Genomic DNA, 22,500 nt, shown 5'->3' with positions numbered 1-22,500 from the left:
TTAATCTGCATGTTTACAATATTAACGGCTCTTAATCTGCACATTTATAATATTACCGGCCCTTAATCTGCACGTTTACACACACCAGCCGACGTTTGGTTCCTCAAACCACAACAGAGACCAGTTCTAACGCGATGGCAGAAGATCCAGCAAAGCATGAAACTGTTCTGTCGTTGAGCACAGACGAGCACTGATCAGTGTAACTTCACAACAACTACAGAAATGTCTCCACTAACATCCAGAAACGTCTAAAAGTGAAACTCTGAGTCTCTCCGTAAGGCTGCACTCGCTACTGGTTACTCTGGGATTCTGGATGAGTGAGATTGGCCTGTTGTGTTATTGCCGGAGTTTCTGAAGCTTGTGTAAAGGCTCCGCCCTCTTCTGAACGGAGGCAGAGCTGCATCTCATTTGCATTTAAAGGGACACACACACGTTTTTTTTGCTCATGCCAAAAAAGGAGCAAATTTGACAAGCTATAATAAATGATCTGGGGGGAATTTTGAGATGAGATTTCACAGACACATTCTGTCATAGATTTATATTACATCTTGTGAAAGGCGGCATAATATGTCACCTTTAAGAGCCAGTGTTGCGCTGCTGGCCCCAGATGTGCAGATTCATGGCTGTGTGTGTGTTGCAGGTGATCTTCGCTCTGAACCAGACGCTGCTCCAGCAGGAGAGTCTTCGGGCCGGGAGTCTGCAGGTTCCCTACACAACAGAGGACCTGATCAAGCACTACAACTGTGGAGATCTGAACTCCATCATCTTCAACCACGACTCCTCGCAGGTGACGCTCTTCATCATCCTAGTACACTGGAATCAGCTGTAGTGCACTGGAATCAGCTGTAGTGCACTGGAATCAGCTGTAGTGCACTGGAATCAGCTGTGGTGAACTGGAATCAGCTGTAGTGCACTGGAATCAGCTGTAGTGCACTGGAATCAGCCGTAAATGCACTGGAATCAGCTGTAGTGCACTGGAATCAGCTGTAGTGCACTGGATTCAGCTGTAGTGCACTGGAATCAGCTGTAGTGCACTGGAATCAGTTGTATTGCACTGGAATCAGCTTGCACTGGAATCAGCCGTTAATGCACTGGAATCAGCTGTAGTGCACTGGAATCAGCTTGCACTGGAATCAGCTGTAGTGCACTTGAATCAGCTGTAGTGCACTGGAATCAGCTGTAGTGCACTGGAATCAGCTTGCACTGGAATCAGCCGTTAATGCACTGGAATCAGCTGTAGTGCACTGGAATCAGCTGTAGTGCACTGGAATCAGCTGTAGTGCACTGGAATCAGCCGTTAATGCACTGGAATCAGCTTGCACTGGAATCAGCTGTAGTGCACTGGAATCAGCTGTAGTGCACTGGAATCAGCTCTAGTGCACTGGAATCAGCTGTAGTGCACTGGAAACAGCCGTTAATGCACTGGAATCAGCTGTAGTGCACTGGAATCAGCTGTAGTGCACTGGAATCAGCTGTAGTGCACTGGAATCAGCCGTTAATGCACTGGAATCAGCTGTAGTGAACTGGAATCAGCTGTAGTGCACTGGAATCAGCTTGCACTGAAATCAGCCGTTAATGCACTGGAATCAGCTGTAGTGCACTGGAATCAGCTTGCACTGGAATCAGCTCTAGTGCACTGGAATCAGCTGTAGTGCACTGGAATCAGCTGTAGTGCACTGGAATCAGCTGTAGTGCACTGGAATCAGCTCTAGTGCACTGGAATCAGCTGTAGTGCACTGGAATCAGCTCTAGTGCACTGGAATCAGCTCTAGTGCACTGGAATCAGCCGTTAATGCACTGGAATCAGCTGTAGTGCACTGGAATCAGCTGTAGTGCACTGGAATCAGCTCTAGTGCACTGGAATCAGCTCTAGTGCACTGGAATCAGCTCTAGTGCACTGGAATCAGCCGTTAATGCACTGGAATCAGCTGTAGTGCACTGAAATCAGCTGTAGTGCACTGGAATCAGCTTGTAGTGCACTGGAATCAGCTGTAGTGCACTGGAATCAGCTGTAGTGCACTGGAATCAGCTGTAGTGCACTGGAATCAGCTCTAGTGCACTGGAATCAGCCGTTAATGCACTGGAATCAGCTGTAGTGCACTGGAATCAGCTGTAATGCACTGGAATCAGCCGTTAATGCACTGGAATCAGCTGTAGTGCACTGGAATCAGCTCTAGTGCACTGGAATCAGCTGTAGTGCACTGGAATCAGCTGTAGTGCACTGGAATCAGCTCTAGTGCACTGGAATCAGCCGTTAGTGCACTGGAATCAGCTGTAGTGCACTGGAATCAGCTGTAGTGCACTGGAATCAGCTGTAGTGCACTGGAATCAGCCGTTAATGCACTGGAATCAGCTGTAGTGCACTGGAATCAGCTTGCACTGGAATCAGCCGTTAATGCACTGGAATCAGCTGTGGTGCACTGGAATCAGCTGTAGTGCACTGGAATCAGCTTGCACTGGAATCAGCTGTAGTGCACTGGAATCAGCTTGCACTGGAATCAGCTGTAGTGCACTGGAATCAGCTTGCACTGGAATCAGCTGTTTTGCACTGGAATCAGCTTGCACTGGAATCAGCTTGCACTGGAATCAGCTGTAGTGCACTGGAATCAGCTGTAGTGCACTGGAATCAGCTGTAGTGCACTAAAATCAGCTGTAGTGCACTGGAATCAGCTGTAGAGCACTGGAATCAGCTGTAGTGCACTGGAATCAGCTGTAGTGCACTGGAATCAGCTGTAGTGCACTGGAATCAGCTGTAGTGCACTGGAATCAGCTGTAGTGCACTGGAATCAGCTGTAGTGCACTGGAATCAGCTGTAGTGCACTGGAATCAGCTTGCACTGGAATCAGCTCTAGTGCACTGGAATCAGCTGTAGTGCACTGGAATCAGCTGTAGTGCACTGGAATCAGCTTGCACTGGAATCAGCTCTAGTGCACTGGAATCAGCTGTAGTGCACTGGAATCAGCTGTAGTGCACTAAAATCAGCTGTAGTGCACTGGAATCAGCTGTAGAGCACTGGAATCAGCTCTAGTGCACTGGAATCAGCTGTAGTGCACTGGAATCAGCTGTAGTGCACTGGAATCAGCTGTAGTGCACTGGAATCAGCTTTAGAGCACTGGAATCAGCTCTAGTGCACTGGAATCAGCTGTAGTGCACTGGAATCAGCTCTAGTGCACTGGAATCAGCTGTAGTGCACTGGAATCAGCTGTAGTGCACTGGAATCAGCTGTAGTGCACTAAAATCAGCTGTAGTGCACTGGAATCAGCTGTAGAGCACTGGAATCAGCTGTAGTGCACTGGAATCAGCTGTAGTGCACTGGAATCAGCTGTAGTGCACTGGAATCAGCTGTAGTGCACTGGAATCAGCTGTAGTGCACTGGAATCAGCTGTAGTGCACTGGAATCAGCTGTAGTGCACTGGAATCAGCTGTAGTGCACTGGAATCAGCTTGCACTGGAATCAGCTCTAGTGCACTGGAATCAGCTGTAGTGCACTGGAATCAGCTGTAGTGCACTAAAATCAGCTGTAGTGCACTGGAATCAGCTGTAGAGCACTGGAATCAGCTCTAGTGCACTGGAATCAGCTGTAGTGCACTGGAATCAGCTGTAGTGCACTGGAATCAGCTCTAGTGCACTGGAATCAGCTGTAGTGCACTGGAATCAGCTGTAGTGCACTGGAATCAGCTTGCACTGGAATCAGCTTGCACTGGAATCAGCTCTAGTGCACTGGAATCAGCTGTAGTGCACTGGAATCAGCTGTAGTGCACTAAAATCAGCTGTAGTGCACTGGAATCAGCTGTAGAGCACTGGAATCAGCTCTAGTGCACTGGAATCAGCTGTAGTGCACTGGAATCAGCTGTAGTGCACTGGAATCAGCTGTAGTGCACTGGAATCAGCTGTAGAGCACTGGAATCAGCTCTAGTGCACTGGAATCAGCTCTAGTGCACTGGAATCAGCTGTAGTGCACTGGAATCAGCTGTAGTGCACTGGAATCAGCTGTAGTGCACTGGAATCAGCTCTAGTGCACTGGAATCAGCTCTAGTGCACTGGAATCAGCTCTAGTGCACTGGAATCAGCTGTAGTGCACTGGAATCAGCTGTAGTGCACTGGAATCAGCTCTAGTGCACTGGAATCAGCTGTAGTGCACTTGAATCAGCTGTAGTGCACTGGAATCAGCTGTAGTGCACTGGAATCAGCTCTAGTGCACTGGAATCAGCTGTAGTGCACTGGAATCAGCTTGCACTGGAATCAGCTGTAGTGCACTGGAATCAGCTGTAGTGCACTGGAATCAGCTTGCACTGGAATCAGCTGTAGTGCACTGGAATCAGCTCTAGAGCACTGGAATCAGCTGTAGTGCACTGGAATCAGCTTGCACTGGAATCAGCTGTAGTGCACTGGAATCAGCTGTAGTGCACTGGAATCAGCTGTCGTGCACTGGAATCAGCTGTAGTGCACTGGAATCAGCCGTTAATGCACTGGAATCAGCTGTAGTGCACTGGAATCAGCTGTAGTGCACTGGAATCAGCTGTAGTGCACTGGAATCAGCTGTAGTGCACTGGAATCAGCTGTAGTGCACTGGAATCAGCTGTAGTGCACTGGAATCAGCTCTAGTGCACTGGAATCAGCCGTTAATGCACTGGAATCAGCTGTAGTGCACTGGAATCAGCTGTAGTGCACTGGAATCAGCCGTTAATGCACTGGAATCAGCTGTAGTGCACTGGAATCAGCTGTAGTGCACTGGAATCAGCTATAGAGAATATCTAAACATCCTTAAACAAGATTCATGTTGTTTTCAGATGAGTCTTGATTAATCTTGATTAAACTGTTTTGAATCTTTCTCCGTATAATCAGGTGCCGAACTTCAGGAACACGTCTCTCCCGGCGAGCGATCTGGAGACGGCGCAGGAGATCGACAGATACTTCCGTCAGGAGCTGATCTACAAGCGCAACGAGAGGATGGGGAGACGGGTCAGAGCACTGCTCCAGGAACAGCCCGACAGGAGCTTCTTCTTCGCCTTCGGAGCAGGTCAGGTTGCATACATGTAATCGTGTGCTCATGCCATGAGATTATGCTCTTTCTAGGAGCACATCTTGACTTCTTAAAGCCCTGAGAAAAGTATTTTCCCTCAGAAGAGAAGTTTAGCTGTGATCATTCCTCCGTCCGTCAGAATAAACCTCCGGGGTTCAGCGTGAGGTCATGTGTAGATCAGCGGCGGTACATCCACTGATGTGGAGATCGGATTAAAGCTACTTAGAGCAAATGACTGAAATTCTTCTTCTGGAGCAGCGGCCGCAGGATCTCCACAGGCCTGGATGATGTTCTGCTGGTTTAGAGAAGACTACTCGCAGGCGTCCGCGTTCACAAACACATGCAGTCATATTCTGCTTCATTTGCTCCCGACTGCAAACATGACTCCTCAAGCGCTCTGCCGACTCTGTCCTGGTGCGTGTGCGTGTGTGTATGTTACTGTGAACGTCCCTCGGCTGCGTTTCTGCTCCAGCGCTTCATTACGAACACTAAACGCTGTGTGTGTGTGTGTGTGTGTGTGTGTGTGTGTGTGTGTGTGTGTGTGTGTGTGTGTGTGTGTGTTATTGTGAACGTCCCTCGGCTGCGTTTCTGCTCCAGCGCTTCATTACGAACATTAAACGCTTTATTTCATTAGTGCTTTATGCTATCGTTATATATTATTGTTTACTTTATTGTATACTTGTTTCAAAGCAGCTTTATATTTAAACTAGTTTATAATACCGGTAACACTTTACAATAACAGGACATGAATAATCATGTACTAATAATTGAATTTCAAAAAGAAGTTAATATTTTCACTAATCGTGTGTGTGTGTGTGTGTAGAGGTTGAAGTAGATGGTCACAGTCTGCTGACTGTGTGTCTACAGGAAGCTAGTGAGTGAAAGCAGAGGTGTGTGTTTGTGTGTGTGTGTGTGTGTGTGTGTGTGTGTGTGTGTGTGTGTGTGTGTGTGTGTGTGTGTGTGTGTGTGTGTGTGTGTGTGTGTGTGTGTGTGTGTGTGTGTGTTGCAGTGTGTGTGTGTTGCAGTGTGTGTGTTGCAGTGTGTGTGTGTGATCTCAGAATAAACCCCTTCAAGGAGATGAACACCTGATTCACCCTGTCGGGTTTATTCTGATATAACAACCGGCTGGATCTACATTATTCCTTACTTTAATAAGTGGAATCATAGGAACTCTGAATGATCCTCAGGTTGTGTGTTTCAGGAGTTGTGTGTTGCTGTGAGTTATTGCTGTATGCATGACTGTATGAACACGGTCTGCAAACACTCAGAGGCGCTGTGATGTTCAGCTCGAGCTCAATCAGCAATCATGATAATTATGAAGAAAATCACTGATGTGACGTCAGATGCTGTGTGGATCATCAGCAGGAATACATTGCAGTTTCGCTTTTACTGCGTTTTTACATCACAATACACACCGTTTCAAAGCAGCGTTACAGAAAATGTACGAGTCCACATTATAATTTACAGTGTTCTGTTATCAGAGGAAGTTATGCATTACAGAAATCTGCATATACAAAATCACAGTTAGTGAAACATTTATTAATTTAAAGTATGTAATAATTTCATGCAGAAACAATGAGCTCACTGAAGTAATGAATACTTGTTTGTTAACGGACGAGTTCAGTCAAACGAAGACCTCACTGTAAACGCTTCAGTGTTCTGTCCCTGGACGAACAAAAGCCCTAAAAGCCCACCATCTGGCGTAACCAGAGAATGTGTGTCGTAACAGCTCACGTGACCTTTGACCTCTGACCCCACGCGACCCCGAGCAGCAGCTCATGCACCTGGAACACGGTTTTATGTGTTTGCCTGCAGAGAAACTCCTGAAGGAGAAACTGCTGCTTGCCCATTCATTAGCGGATGAACGGAGACGATGGTCTGTGATCCCACAATTCCCTGCTCCTCACAACGATCTTTATGGCTTGAGATTTATGGTATTTATTTAAAAATCAGAATCAGCCTGGTAATGTTGAATCAGAATAAGTTCCTCTTGCAGCATCTCTTCTCTTTGAAGATGTGGGCGGGGCAACCTGTCACTCACATGAGATCAGCCAATAGCAAACCACAACCATCCAATAGCAAACCACAACCATCCAATAGCAAACCACAAACATCTCTTGCATATACGTCACTATAAGCTTGTTTAGGGATATATGAAAACAGTTTTATACGACACACACACACACACACACACACACACAAACTCAAACTCATAAACTCACAAACTCACGCATCTCGCTGTAAATTCAGCACTTTAATGAATAGCTGTAAACTCCCTCTTCATTCACACTCAGATTCCACACGTCCACAAGCCGGCGGTGTTTTTAAACTTCAACAAAAGAAGCTTATAAACATCCTCAGAGCTTTTCTGCACATGTGATGCGTATGATCACATCACATTCCCAGAGTAAAGAACAGCATATGGGTTTCGTGTGAGTAAACAATGACAGAATATTCTGGTTGAACTCTTGCTTTATTAATCCATGTCTCTCGACCATGTCAAGTCTTCGTTGTGAACGTGATCCGTTTGAGTCTCAGAGTTCCACATCTCAGAGTTTCACATCTCAGAGTTCCACATCTCAGAGTTCCACATCTCAGAGTTCCACATCTCAGAGTTTCACATCTCAGAGTTTCACATCTCAGAGTTTCACATCTCAGAGTTCCACATCTCAGAGTTTCACATCTCAGAGTTTCACATCTCAGAGTTCCACATCTCAGAGTTTCACATCTCAGAGTTTCACATCTCAGAGTTCCACATCTCAGAGTTTCACATCTCAGAGTTTCACATCTCAGAGTTTCACATCTCAGAGTTTCACATCTCAGAGTTTCACATCTCAGAGTTTCACATCTCAGAGTTCCACATCTCAGAGTTTCACATCTCAGAGTTCCACATCTCAGAGTTCCACATCTCAGAGTTCCACATCTCAGAGTTTCACATCTCAGAGTTTCACATCTCAGAGTTCCACATCTCAGAGTTTCACATCTCAGAGTTTCACATCTCAGAGTTCCACATCTCAGAGTTTCACATCTCAGAGTTCCACATCTCAGAGTTCCACATCTCAGAGTTCCACATCTCAGAGTTCCACATCTCAGAGTTTCACATCTCAGAGTTCCACATCTCAGAGTTTCACATCTCAGCTTTTCACATCTCAGCTTTTCACATCTCAGAGTTCCACATCTCAGAGTTTCACATCTCAGAGTTTCACATCTCAGAGTTCCACATCTCAGAGTTTCACATCTCAGCTTTTCACATCTCAGAGTTTCACATCTCAGAGTTCCACATCTCAGAGTTTCACATCTCAGAGTTTCACATCTCAGAGTTCCACATCTCAGAGTTTCACATCTCAGAGTTCCACATCTCAGAGTTTCACATCTCAGAGTTTCACATCTCAGAGTTTCACATCTCAGAGTTCCACATCTCAGAGTTTCACATCTCAGAGTTCCACATCTCAGAGTTCCACATCTCAGAGTTTCACATCTCAGAGTTCCACATCTCAGAGTTCCACATCTCAGAGTTCCACATCTCAGAGTTCCACATCTCAGAGTTCCACATCTCAGAGTTTCACATCTCAGAGTTCCACATCTCAGAGTTTCACATCTCAGCTTTTCACATCTCAGCTTTTCACATCTCAGAGTTCCACATCTCAGAGTTTCACATCTCAGAGTTTCACATCTCAGAGTTTCACATCTCAGAGTTTCACATCTCAGAGTTTCACATCTCAGAGTTTCACATCTCAGAGTTCCACATCTCAGAGTTCCACATCTCAGAGTTTCACATCTCAGAGTTTCACATCTCAGAGTTTCACATCTCAGAGTTCCACATCTCAGAGTTTCACATCTCAGAGTTCCACATCTCAGAGTTCCACATCTCAGAGTTCCACATCTCAGAGTTCCACATCTCAGAGTTCCACATCTCAGAGTTCCACATCTCAGAGTTTCACATCTCAGAGTTCCACATCTCAGAGTTCCACATCTCAGAGTTCCACATCTCAGAGTTCCACATCTCAGAGTTCCACATCTCAGAGTTTCACATCTCAGAGTTCCACATCTCAGAGTTTCACATCTCAGCTTTTCACATCTCAGCTTTTCACATCTCAGAGTTCCACATCTCAGAGTTTCACATCTCAGAGTTTCACATCTCAGAGTTTCACATCTCAGAGTTTCACATCTCAGAGTTTCACATCTCAGAGTTTCACATCTCAGAGTTCCACATCTCAGAGTTCCACATCTCAGAGTTTCACATCTCAGAGTTTCACATCTCAGAGTTTCACATCTCAGAGTTCCACATCTCAGATATCCACATCTCAGTGTTTCACATCTCAGAGTTTCACATCTCAGAGTTCCACATCTCAGAGTTCCACATCTCAGAGTTTCACATCTCAGCTTTTCACATCTCAGCTTTTCACATCTCAGCTTTTCACATCTCAGCTTTTCACATCTCAGAGTTTCACATCTCAGAGTTTCACATCTCAGAGTTTCACATCTCAGAGTTCCACATCTCAGAGTTCCACATCTCAGAGTTTCACATCTCAGAGTTCCACATCTCAGAGTTTCACATCTCAGAGTTCCACATCTCAGAGTTCCACATCTCAGAGTTCCACATCTCAGAGTTTCACATCTCAGAGTTTCACATCTCAGAGTTTCACATCTCAGAGTTCCACATCTCAGAGTTCCACATCTCAGTGTTTCACATCTCAGAGTTCCACATCTCAGAGTTTCACATCTCAGAGTTCCACATCTCAGAGTTCCACATCTCAGAGTTCCACATCTCAGAGTTTCACATCTCAGAGTTTCACATCTCAGAGTTTCACATCTCAGAGTTCCACATCTCAGAGTTTCACATCTCAGAGTTTCACATCTCAGAGTTCCACATCTCAGAGTTTCACATCTCAGAGTTCCACATCTCAGAGTTCCACATCTCAGAGTTCCACATCTCAGAGTTCCACATCTCAGAGTTTCACATCTCAGAGTTTCACATCTCAGCTTTTCACATCTCAGCTTTTCACATCTCAGCTTTTCACATCTCAGAGTTTCACATCTCAGAGTTTCACATCTCAGAGTTCCACATCTCAGAGTTCCACATCTCAGAGTTCCACATCTCAGAGTTTCACATCTCAGAGTTTCACATCTCAGAGTTCCACATCTCAGAGTTTCACATCTCAGAGTTTCACATCTCAGAGTTTCACATCTCAGAGTTTCACATCTCAGAGTTTCACATCTCAGCTTTTCACATCTCAGAGTTTCACATCTCAGAGTTCCACATCTCAGCTTTTCACATCTCAGAGTTTCACATCTCAGAGTTTCACATCTCAGAGTTTCACATCTCAGAGTTTCACATCTCAGAGTTTCACATCTCAGAGTTTCACATCTCAGCTTTTCACATCTCAGAGTTTCACATCTCAGCTTTTCACATCTCAGAGTTTCACATCTCAGAGTTTCACATCTCAGAGTTTCACATCTCAGAGTTTCACATCTCAGAGTTCCACATCTCAGCTTTTCACATCTCAGAGTTTCACATCTCAGCTTTTCACATCTCAGAGTTTCACATCTCAGAGTTTCACATCTCAGAGTTTCACATCTCAGAGTTTCACATCTCAGAGTTTCACATCTCAGCTTTTCACATCTCAGAGTTTCACATCTCAGAGTTCCACATCTCAGAGTTCCACATCTCAGAGTTTCACATCTCAGAGTTTCACATCTCAGAGTTTCACATCTCAGAGTTTCACATCTCAGAGTTCCACATCTCAGAGTTCCACATCTCAGAGTTTCACATCTCAGTGTTTCACATCTCAGAGTTTCACATCTCAGAGTTTCACATCTCAGAGTTCCACATCTCAGAGTTTCACATCTCAGAGTTTCACATCTCAGTGTTTCACATCTCAGAGTTTCACATCTCAGAGTTTCACATCTCAGAGTTTCACATCTCAGAGTTTCACATCTCAGAGTTCCACATCTCAGAGTTTCACATCTCAGAGTTCCACATCTCAGAGTTTCACATCTCAGAGTTTCACATCTCAGTGTTTCACATCTCAGAGTTTCACATCTCAGAGTTTCACATCTCAGAGTTCCACATCTCAGAGTTCCACATCTCAGAGTTTCACATCTCAGAGTTCCACATCTCAGAGTTTCACATCTCAGAGTTCCACATCTCAGTGTTTCACATCTCAGAGTTTCACATCTCAGTGTTTCACATCTCAGAGTTTCACATCTCAGAGTTTCACATCTCAGAGTTTCACATCTCAGAGTTTCACATCTCAGAGTTCCACATCTCAGAGTTTCACATCTCAGAGTTCCACATCTCAGAGTTTCACATCTCAGAGTTTCACATCTCAGAGTTCCACATCTCAGTGTTTCACATCTCAGTGTTTCACATCTCAGAGTTTCACATCTCAGAGTTTCACATCTCAGTGTTTCACATCTCAGAGTTTCACATCTCAGTGTTTCACATCTCAGAGTTTCACATCTCAGAGTTTCACATCTCAGAGTTCCACATCTCAGAGTTCCACATCTCAGAGTTTCACATCTCAGAGTTCCACATCTCAGAGTTTCACATCTCAGAGTTCCACATCTCAGTGTTTCACATCTCAGAGTTTCACATCTCAGTGTTTCACATCTCAGAGTTTCACATCTCAGAGTTTCACATCTCAGTGTTTCACATCTCAGTGTTTCACATCTCAGAGTTTCACATCTCAGTGTTTCACATCTCAGAGTTTCACATCTCAGAGTTCCACATCTCAGTGTTTCACATTTCAGTGTTTCACATCTCAGTGTTTCACATCTCAGTGTTTCACATCTCAGTGTTTCACATCTCAGAGTTCCACATCTCAGTGTTTCACATCTCAGAGTTTCACATCTCAGTGTTTCACATCTCAGAGTTTCACATCTCAGAGTTTCACATCTCAGAGTTTCACATCTCAGAGTTTCACATCTCAGAGTTCCACATCTCAGAGTTTCACATCTCAGAGTTTCACATCTCAGAGTTTCACATCTCAGAGTTCCACATCTCAGAGTTTCACATCTCAGCGTTTCACATCTCAGTGTTTCACATCTCAGAGTTTCACATCTCAGAGTTCCACATCTCAGAGTTCCACATCTCAGTGTTTCACATCTCAGAGTTTCACATCTCAGAGTTTTGAGAGAGAATACATATTTTATTCACATAAACACTCATATGCACTTGAAATAAAACAAATAACACAGATCATTCATGTGAACTGGTCCCCAAAGAAGCTATCTAAAGCTTATGCTCGGGGGCCATGACAAACAAGGAAAAATGAAAAATGTGTGGCCAACATATAACACATTTCATACATCTCATTCATACAACAAAAAGTAGGAGATCCCATTAAACAAATACAATCTTGTTTAACAGTTTACCTTGAGGTTGAAAGATTATTACTGACACATGCAGAGTAAGAAGTAGTACGTACATCAGGAAGATGTATACAAGCTTAGTAATTGTTTCTTGAGATTATGTTTAAAAGAAAAAATAGAGCTCGAGTTTTTCAAATTTTCATCCAGCTCGTTCCAGATCCGCGGCCCCCAGCACACTACACTCATACCAGTGCTTTCTAATCTCCGTTTACCAGTAATGGTGTGCATGTTTCTAGTGAGGTAAGTGTGTCGGGGATAGTGGATGGGAACAAGCTCACACAAGCTGTTACTCAAACCAAAGACCACCTGATACATAGTACATGCATTGTGAAATATATTATATTCAGTAAGTCTTAAAAGACCGTACCTAGAGAAAATAGAACGAGTTGGAGCATTGAAATCGGACCATGATATAGCGCGAATTATTTTTTTTTGTAGAATTTCTAATTTTTTTAAGTGAGTAGGATAAGTATTTCACCATATAATATTGCAGTAATTTAAATGGGGTTCAAAGAGGGTTTTGTAAAGAGTAAGTAATATTGCGTGAGGAAGCAAGTGTCTAAGCCTAAAGAACAGACCAACATATTTTGATAGCTTTTTGACAAGGTATTCAGTATGGTGTTTAAAGTTTAGGTGATCATCTATAAAGACACCCAAACATTTAGTCATCTTCACTCTCTTTAGTTCCTCTCCCTTTATTTTAATTTTGAAATTTGGATCCTCAAAATTAGGTTGTTTTTTATTTGGACAGAATATTATGTAGTTGGTTTTACTGGTGTTTATAGATAGTTTATTTACTGTAAACCAATTATCCACATTCTGAAGCTCTTTGTTAAGGAGTTGTTGAAGTACAAATTTATTTTTGTGTGATAGGAACAAGTTAGTGTCATCTGCAAAGATTACTTTATGGAGGGTCTTTGAGGAATTTTCCAGGTCATTAATGTATATTATAAAGAGGAGAGGACCTAATATGAATCCTTGTGGAACACCGTATTTAATGTGTTTGTTTTCTGATGTCTGTTCGTGAATAGTTACATATTGTTGCCTCTGGTGTAAGTAACTCTTGAACCAATTCAGTGGTTGACCTCTAATTCCATAATGGTGCAATTTGTACAATAATATGGTGAAGTCGATGGTATCAAAGGCCTTTGAAAGGTCTAAGAATACACCGATACCATATTCCCCCTTTTCAATGGCATCATTGATCTTTTCAGTAAGATCAAGGATCGCCATACAGGTGGTGTGTTTTTTCCTGAAGCCATACTGGGATGGGTTGAGTATGTTCAATGTATTAAGATAATTAATAAGTCTATTATAAACCACTCTTTCCAATATTTTGGAAAGAGTTGGTAAGATGGATATGGGACGATAATTTGTTATGTCATTTTTATCGCCAGCTTTGAAGATCGGAATTATTTTGGCAATTTTTGTCATTTTGGGAACAGTTCCTGTGAGCAGTGAGAGATTAATACAGTGTGTAAGTGGTTCAATTATTTCTTTAGCAATACTTTTTAATATTTTACTGCTAATTTCATCTTCTCCAGCAGAATTTGAGCTCTTCAAAGCCATTATGATATTATAAAGTTCAGTGGCGTCTGTAGGCTTTAGGAAGAAGGAGTTTGGATAGTTGCCTGACATATATTGTTTGTAAGAGACACTGTGTGGTTGAGTGATGTTTTTTGAGAGATTTGCCCCTATTGATACAAGGTAATTATTAAACTCATTTGCAAGATCAGTATTATTTATTGTATCTGGGAGCACGGTGTCTTTATGGCCCCTATTCAAAACATTATTCAGCACTTTCCATGATTTCTTGGAGTCTCCCTGCGAGGTTTTTATAAGTTCAGAATAGTGACTATATTTACTTTTCCTGATTATACCAATTTATTCTTGTAAACATTGTATTTAGTTTTATTCTCTATATTTGGTTTTTTGACATATATTTGGTAAAGTTTATTTTTTTGTTTGATGGAGTTAGAGATTGCCCTTGTTAGCCAGGGTTTGTGTTCTGCCCTACTGCGTGTAACAGTTTTTATAGGAATCGAGCAGCGAATGGAATCTGTTATTTCTTTTACCAGGGAATCATATGCAGTGTCAGAATCGCAGCAGCAATAAACAGTGCTCCATGCTTTAGCTTGCAGACTTGCCTTAAGTTGGTGCATTGTTCTGTCGTTTACTACTTTAATTTTTACCGGGTGACATAAAGGTAAACATTTATAATCAAGAATAAAATACAGTATTATTGGGTAATGATCAGATATATCAGAAAGTAAAGCTCCTGATTCAAGCTTAACATTTCGTATATTTGTGACAATATTGTCTATGGCAGTTGTAGAAGTATTTGTAACTCTAGTTGATATATTTATAGTTGGAAAGAAAGAGGAGGAGTGTAATGTGTTAATGAAGTCGTTTTTGACTGCATCGTCCTTGGAGACATCAATATTGAAGTCTCCAAGGAGGACGCAGTCTTTATTTAATTTATTTATGTGCAATAAAATTTCTTCAAGTTTATTATTAAAAATGTTTAAATCAGAATCTGGGGGACGGTAAATTACACCCACAATAATGCTTTTACCTTTGTCATTTTTTATCTCAATAAAAAGAGAGTCTGTGTGATTGTCATTTACAGCAAGATCGCAAACATCGGCATGCATGTTCGAGCGTACATAGAGGCATACCCCACCACCAGATCTGCCAAATCTGTCCTTATGATATAATTTATAGTCTTCTAGGTTTAAGGCATCTATGTACGATTTGTCATTTAGCCACGTTTCACTACATCCAATTATGTTAAAGCAGCTTTTAGTGTTTGAAAGTAGGGAGACAAGCTCATCGTGATGTTTATTCAAACTTCTTATGTTTAAGTGCAGAAATGAGAAGTTATTTACTATATTCAGACATTTTACATGCTCAGGATCATAGTATTTACAGGTTATGTTATTTTCAACATCAATACAGTGATGTATATCATCTCCATCATATGTCAAGTCTTTAAATCCCATAAAAGATAAAAAGAAAGCATTTTCCCAGGATCCCACGAAAAGAGACAAGCACGCACACGCGCGCACATACACACGCACACACACATACACACAAACGCGGCCACACACAAAACAAGCATAACGTTACAAGACGAACAGAGAGTGAATAAAACCTCTTTACAAGAGGCATTAGAATAACGAGAAAAAATAACAATAAAAAAAGAGAAAAACAATAAAAAAGAGCGCTCCGAGCACCCGCCCGTCATTACATCCTTAAGATAATTAATTGGCTCGATGAAATAAATAAACGTCTACATTTCAATCAATGTCCAAACAAAACAAGTAACAATCGGCTTTCCAGCCACATTCCAACATAATAGGCTACTTTGATTAGCAAGAATAGGCCTTAGGGTATTTTCATGAGTCCAGTCACATTATCCTTTGCAGGAGGAATAAGCAATGTTGTTATCCATGATGTTAAAATAAAGTGGTCCTCCTATTTGAAAGTTCACGCATAGAAAATTATATAACCCAAACAGGGGGTCCTACCTTTCCAGCAAAACACCCCCCTTCAGTTCGACTGGATCCATAAATAAATGGGGGTAAGAAAAAAAAAGTTTAGTCCTTGAGTGTAGTCAAATATTCGCGTGCATCAGCTGGGCTTCTGAATGAGCGGCGATCTTCTCCGTGTGACAGGCAAAGTATTGCGGGAAATTTCATGTTGAATCTGATATTCTTTTTGATCAGCGCCTCGCACACCTCGTTGAAACCCCGTCGTTGTTCACGGACAGCTGGGGATAAATCTTGATAAATGGACAGCTTCTTATTCTCTAACATCAGTAGCCCCTTAGCTTTCACAGCACGCATAATCAAATCTTTGTCGCTGGAATTGTGTAATTTTATGATCATCGCTCGCGGTCTGTCATCCTGCTTGGGTCCAACGCGGTGAGCCCGATCAATCTTCACCCTGCCCTTGCCAGTCTGAAGGCCCAGTAGTTTCGGGAGCATAAATTCAAGGTATATTTTCGGGTCAGTTCCTTCAATTCCTTCTTTCAGATTCAGGATTTTAAGATTGTCCCGACGACTTCGACTTTCCAGTTCGATCACTTTGTCGTTTGCTGTTTTCAGCTGTGTTTCCATTACAGCCACTTTAGTTTGAAGTATCTTAACGGAATCTTCCACAGTTGATATCCGCTCTTCTGCCGATTGAAGTCTCTGCTCATTTTGTGCCACTACAATTGTGAGTTTATCGGTAATTTTTTTTTAGCTTATCGTCCATTAGTGTAGAAATAACTTCAGTTAATTCGGCAATCAAGGCAACGTTGTCAGCCCTCGGCGTCCCCATGCCTACTTGTTCCTGAAGTGACGCGGAAACTTTTCCTTTCAACTTTTTCTTCTCTCCTCTCGTGATATTTGGAGCGTCCATACGCTGTAGGCTACTTTTACTTTAGGTTATATTTCGACTTGCCCATATAAATGCCAACTAAATACCATTTAAAGCGCAGTATTGTTTGCAGACGAGCAGGTGCTTCAGGAGTGTTCACCTAATCCGCCATCTTGAATTCAATGGGGTTTCACATCTCAGCGTTTCACATCTCAGAGTTTCACATCTCAGAGTTTCACATCTTAGAGTTTCACATCTCAGAGTTTCACATCTCAGCGTTCCACATCTCAGAGTTTCACATCTCAGAGTTCCACATCTCAGAGTTTCACATCTCAGCGTTTCACATCTCAGAGTTTCACATCTCAGAGTTTCACATCTCAGCTTTTCACATCTCAGAGTTTCACATCTCAGCTTTTCACATCTCAGCGTTTCACATCTCAGAGTTCCACATCTCAGAGTTTCACATCTCAGCGTTTCACATCTCAGCGTTTCACATCTCAGCGTTTCACATCTCAGAGTTTCACATCTCAGCTTTTCACATCTCAGAGTTTCACATCTCAGCGTTTCACATCTCAGAGTTTCACATCTCAGAGTTCCACATCTCATCCACATCTCAGTGTTTCTCAGAGTTTCACATCTCAGAGTTTCACATCTCAGTGTTTCACATCTCAGTGTTTCACATCTCAGCTTTTCACATCTCAGAGTTTCACATCTCAGCGTTTCACATCTCAGTGTTTCACATCTCAGCTTTTCACATCTCAGAGTTTCACATCTCAGCGTTTCACATCTCAGAGTTTCACATCTCAGAGTTTCACATCTCAGCGTTTCACATCTCAGCGTTTCACATCTCAGAGTTTCACATCTCAGCGTTTCACATCTCAGCGTTTCACATCTCAGAGTTTCACATCTCAGAGTTTCACATCTCAGAGTTTCACATCTCAGCGTTTCACATCTCAGAGTTTCACATCTCAGAGTTTCACATCTCAGAGTTTCACATCTCAGCGTTTCACATCTCAGAGTTTCTCAGAGTTTCACATCTCAGAGTTTCACATCTCAGCGTTTCACATCTCAGCGTTTCACATCTCAGTGTTTCTCAGAGTTTCACATCTCAGCGTTTCACATCTCAGTGTTTCTCAGAGTTTCACATCTCAGAGTTTCACATCTCAGAGTTTCACATCTCAGAGTTTCACATCTCAGCGTTTCACATCTCAGCGTTTCACATCTCAGCGTTTCACATCTCAGTGTTTCTCAGCGTTTCACATCTCTGGCATCTCAAGACTTGTGTATCCAGATCACGACTGTTGTGATTCTCCGTTCTTCTGTAGAGATGCAGGTGGTAGATCTCACTCTTTCACCCTCGAGATAAACTCCATCAGTGTGTTTAACCGGTAGATTCTGATGAATGAATGCTCCTCTATAGACTCAGGAATCCTCTCTTTCATTATAATTCGGGCGTCACGCAGGTTTGCCGTCTTTATAGAGGAGTGTGGAGCGGATCTGCTGTCAGATGTTATCTGTGTATCTGCCCTCATCATGTGTGAGGAAAACATCTGGTGTGTGTTCAGACAGGGACAGATCTGCAGGTTTGAAACTGACTTTTTCCACACCTGCCAATGGACAGTGACTTGAAACTGCCATGAAATACAGATTAATCCGTATAAAAGTAACAGAAGTTTTTTAGTCAAGAGTAGTGAGTGAACTTTAAGTCACTTTAAGAGACAATGCACGGATCCAATATACTGATAAACATGCGTTTTCTTTCTCAACTGTTTACGTTCACTTGGACATAACTGACTAAAAAAAGCAGCTTTACAGAGATAACAGGAAAATAATGCAACAAAGGTTGTTTCTAGAAGAGAATAGCGTCACAGTCCAGCTTCAGTAAGTTCAGTGATATGAAGAGAGCTCAGTTCATGCTTCAGGTGTCTGGACACAAAACTTCTTACGCTGAATAATGAATGGTCAAGGCTGAAACTTTGAGGATGCAGCGCTGACCCGAGTGTCGTTCACATTTGTTTACGCTGATGTTCTCAAAATATTGCATTGTTAGAATTCATAGGAATGTAGGCTATGTTGGCGCTAAGCAAGTGTTAGTTTTAGTCCTGTGTGTGTGTGTGTGTATACCGCTGGATTGACCAGCAGAACGATGAGTGTGTGATGTGTTCGGAGTCTCTGCTTCTGCTTCTGGAACTCCAGTCGTGTAGTTTTCAGACGGACAGCGGCTCGTTCTTCCCCGAGCGCAGGACTGATCTCTCAGCTCTCAAGCTCTTCGTGTTAAAGGACGTCAACCGCCAGTAAACATTCCTCCGCGGATACGACTCGCCAACAATTCCAACATAAATACCACAGGATTGTAAAAACGTGTTGAAGTTGTTGTGAGCCGGTCGCCCACTTATCAGCTCATCTCGAGTCCCAGACGATCTAAAGAGGTTTTCAAGTCACCTTCAGCAATAACAAGATTTTGAATTCCCCGTGACTCACGAAGTTTCCTTCATAACTTCAGCTTTGGACGGAGGTGCAGAGAGTATTAATGAGCGCGCTGAAATAACACTGGGGGGTTTTACTTGGCTTCGCTTCTTTGTTGGACTGTATACAGCGTGTACCTCCAGCACCACGACTAATAGGAAGAGGGAAAAAGCCAAGACTCGAGCTTCCAACAACAACTAACCATTCATCTCACCTTATTACAGATCCCGGGTGTGTCCTTGGACGCTCTTTGTGTCGAACATATTTCCGACTTGTGCATTCATGCATTTTTCTAGTGCATTTTTAATGGGAATAACTCTAGACATACAGCCTTTCCCAAAGCAGGTCTCTCCAGAAATGTGTTCAGATGACTTTATGAGTCTCCGTTCTGAAAATATATAAACTCCAGGACAAGAATATTTTAGGAATACCAGTTTCCCTGCAGGTTGAACTCGTCAAAAATGCTCCTTTTGAGTTTTATTTGCTCTGATGTGGCAGTGAATTATTATTTCAGTGGGTTTCTCTCTGGTCCTGTAGGGTTAAAATCTCACTGCAAAATAAGGCTTTTCTTACTTAGAATTTCTGTTTTTTGTTTCCAGTCCAAATATCTAAAAATTCTTACATCAAGATGCATTTACTAGATGAGTAAAATACCATAAGATATTATGTCTTGTTTTCTGGGGAAATAAATCAAAATCAACTGAGCTTTTGCTTATAAAGAGTTTTATAGAATTATCTGCCCTGCTTCTGTTTGAATTAACATTATTCTTCTGACCCCATTGGCAGATAATTTAGCTTTTATAAGCAACAACTCACTTCATTATGATGCATTTCCCCAGAAAACAAGACGTAATATCTTATGGTATTTTACTCATCAGTAAATGCTTCTTGATTTTAGTATGTTTGATATTTGGACTGTAAACGAGACAGAAACACTGAGTGAGAAAGCACGTTGAGCAGTGTCCAGTCACTGTGCCCTGCGGGGTCTGCTCTGGTGTTGTCCTGATCACGGGTCAGTCGGGGGTCAGGCAGGAGCCGGGCGGCGTCATACTCTCAGACACGCGAGTCTGGACATCTTCAGCATAATTAGCAGCTTTACTGAGTTTAACTGATGGCATCAGATGATAGTCCAGCTGATGACAGTAATAGAGTGTAATCATGCGCTTCCTCTTCTTGTTCTCGCTTTAGTAAAGCGTCTGCTGAATGATACATGTGTGTCTGAGGACGGAGACTCATGACGGCTGTGTTTAGTAAGTCCATAATCTGCCCGTGAGCGGAGGATAAGTATCAGACAGACGAGCCGTGAGACGAGCATTAGCTCCGCTCTCGGAGTGAGGATTCTGTGAGACGGATCACTGCTTCATTTCTCTCGTGGAAAACAGCAGCATCTGCTTAATATTAATATTCTGCTTAATTTCTGTGAGACTGTCTGAGCAACGGGTGTCAAATCACCTCAAAGTTTCTGTCTCGGTTCCAGCGCTGATGTCTAAACATTCCTACATCAGACACATGTACTGGAGGAGAACAATGACTGAAGATATTGAGCCGTGTTTAATGAACAATTTATCAAAATGAAGTGAGTTTATGCTTACGTGATGAATGCTTGTCACTCTGCTCCTCCAGTAAATGTGTCTTGAGTGTTTAGACATTAGACTGAGGAAGAACTGGAACTGGAACTGGAACTAGAACTGGTGTAAGGCCGTGTGTCCACCAAAGTGGTTTTCACGCGGCTGGCGTATTTTTTCAATTGTTTTCAATGAGAGCGCCGCGTTTTTAAAACGCCATGAGCGTAACGAGGTGCTGAGCGTTCGGCGTTTTTAAAAAGGTCGCCAAGAGTTGAAGAATGTTCAACTTTGAGTAAGCGCTGCGTCCAACCGTCCAATCACAGTGGAGGAGGGGCGGGACTTATACCACTCTGACCAACCGCTGCATTCCGCTTGTACAACATCAACAGACGACAACAACACCACAGAATTTAAAACAAGAGCCAGAGGAAATATGTTACACTGCATCAACATTTTAATATATAATCAACAAATTATATACAAAACAAAGTATAGAAACAAAATATGTGTGAAATGAGAGACTAGTAACTCTTCCGCGGATATTCCGTATCGTAACAAGCAAAGCGTCTCAACTGAAAAAATACTGCGCTGCCAAACCACTCCCGAGCGCCCACAGCTAGCGTTTCTTTAGCAGAGCGCCCACAGCTAGCGTTTCTTTAGCAGAGCGCCCACAGCTAGCGTTTCTTTAGCAGAGCGCCCACAGCTAGCGTTTCTTTAGCAGATGCGGCCACAGCTAGCGTTTCTTTAGCAGAGCGCCCACAGCTAGCGTTTCTTTAGCAGAGCGCCCACAGCTAGCGTTTCTTTAGCAGAGCGCCCACAGCTAGCGTTTCTTTAGCAGATGCGGCCACAGCTAGCGTTTCTTTAGCAGAGCGCCCACAGCTAGCGTTTCTTTAGCAGAGCGCCCACAGCTAGCGTTTCTTTAGCAGAGCGCCCACAGCTAGCGTTTCTTTAGCAGATGCGGCCACAGCTAGCGTTTCTTTAGCAGAGCGCCCACAGCTAGCGTTTCTTTAGCAGAGCGCCCACAGCTAGCGTTTCTTTAGCAGAGCGCCCACAGCTAGCGTTTCTTTAGCAGAGCGCCCACAGCTAGCGTTTCTTTAGCAGAGCGCCCACAGCTAGCGTTTCTTTAGCAGAGCGCCCACAGCTAGCGTTTCTTTAGCAGAGCGCCCACAGCTAGCGTTTCTTTAGCAGAGCGCCCACAGCTAGCGTTTCTTTAACAGAGCGCCCACAGCTAGCGTTTCTTTAACAGAGCGCCCACAGCTAGCGTTTCTTTAGCAGAGCGTCCACAGCTAGCGTTTCTTTAGCAGAGCGCCCACAGCTAGCGTTTCTTTAGCAGAGCGCCCACAGCTAGCGTTTCTTTAGCAGAGCGCCCACAGCTAGCGTTTCTTTAACAGAGCGCCCACAGCTAGCGTTTCTTTAGCAGAGCGTCCACAGCTAGCGTTTCTTTAGCAGAGCGCCCACAGCTAGCGTTTCTTTAGCAGAGCGCCCACAGCTAGCGTTTCTTTAGCAGAGCGCCCACAGCTAGCGTTTCTTTAGCAGAGCGCCCACAGCTAGCGTTTCTTTAGCAGAGAGCCCACAGCTAGCGTTTCTTTAGCAGAGCGCCCACAGCTAGCGTTTCTTTAGCAGAGCGCCCACAGCTAGCGTTTCTTTAGCAGAGCGTCCACAGCTAGCGTTTCTTTAGCAGAGCGCCCACAGCTAGCGTTTCTTTAG

At 43.3% G+C, this 22,500-nt stretch overlaps 1 protein-coding gene across 1 annotated transcript in view; it reads left to right on the top strand.

Annotated features, from left to right (window-relative positions):
• Nucleotides 1–22,500, top strand: part of trabd2a (TraB domain containing 2A) — a 58,432-nt gene that overhangs the window by 22,395 nt on the left and 13,537 nt on the right. Inside the window, exons 2-3 of the mRNA XM_079607598.1 lie at nucleotides 641–787; nucleotides 4,846–5,020. Coding sequence (XP_079463724.1) covers nucleotides 4,951–5,020 — 70 coding nt within the window. The 5' untranslated portion in view covers nucleotides 641–787; nucleotides 4,846–4,950. The remainder of the gene's footprint in view (nucleotides 1–640; nucleotides 788–4,845; nucleotides 5,021–22,500) is intronic.

This window comes from Phoxinus phoxinus (assembly GCF_949152265.1).
Source record: "Phoxinus phoxinus genome assembly, chromosome: 3".
Lineage (NCBI taxonomy): Eukaryota > Metazoa > Chordata > Actinopteri > Cypriniformes > Leuciscidae > Phoxinus > Phoxinus phoxinus.
The sequence above is the reverse complement of the archived record's forward strand: the minus strand, read 5'-3'. Positions and strand labels throughout refer to the sequence as shown.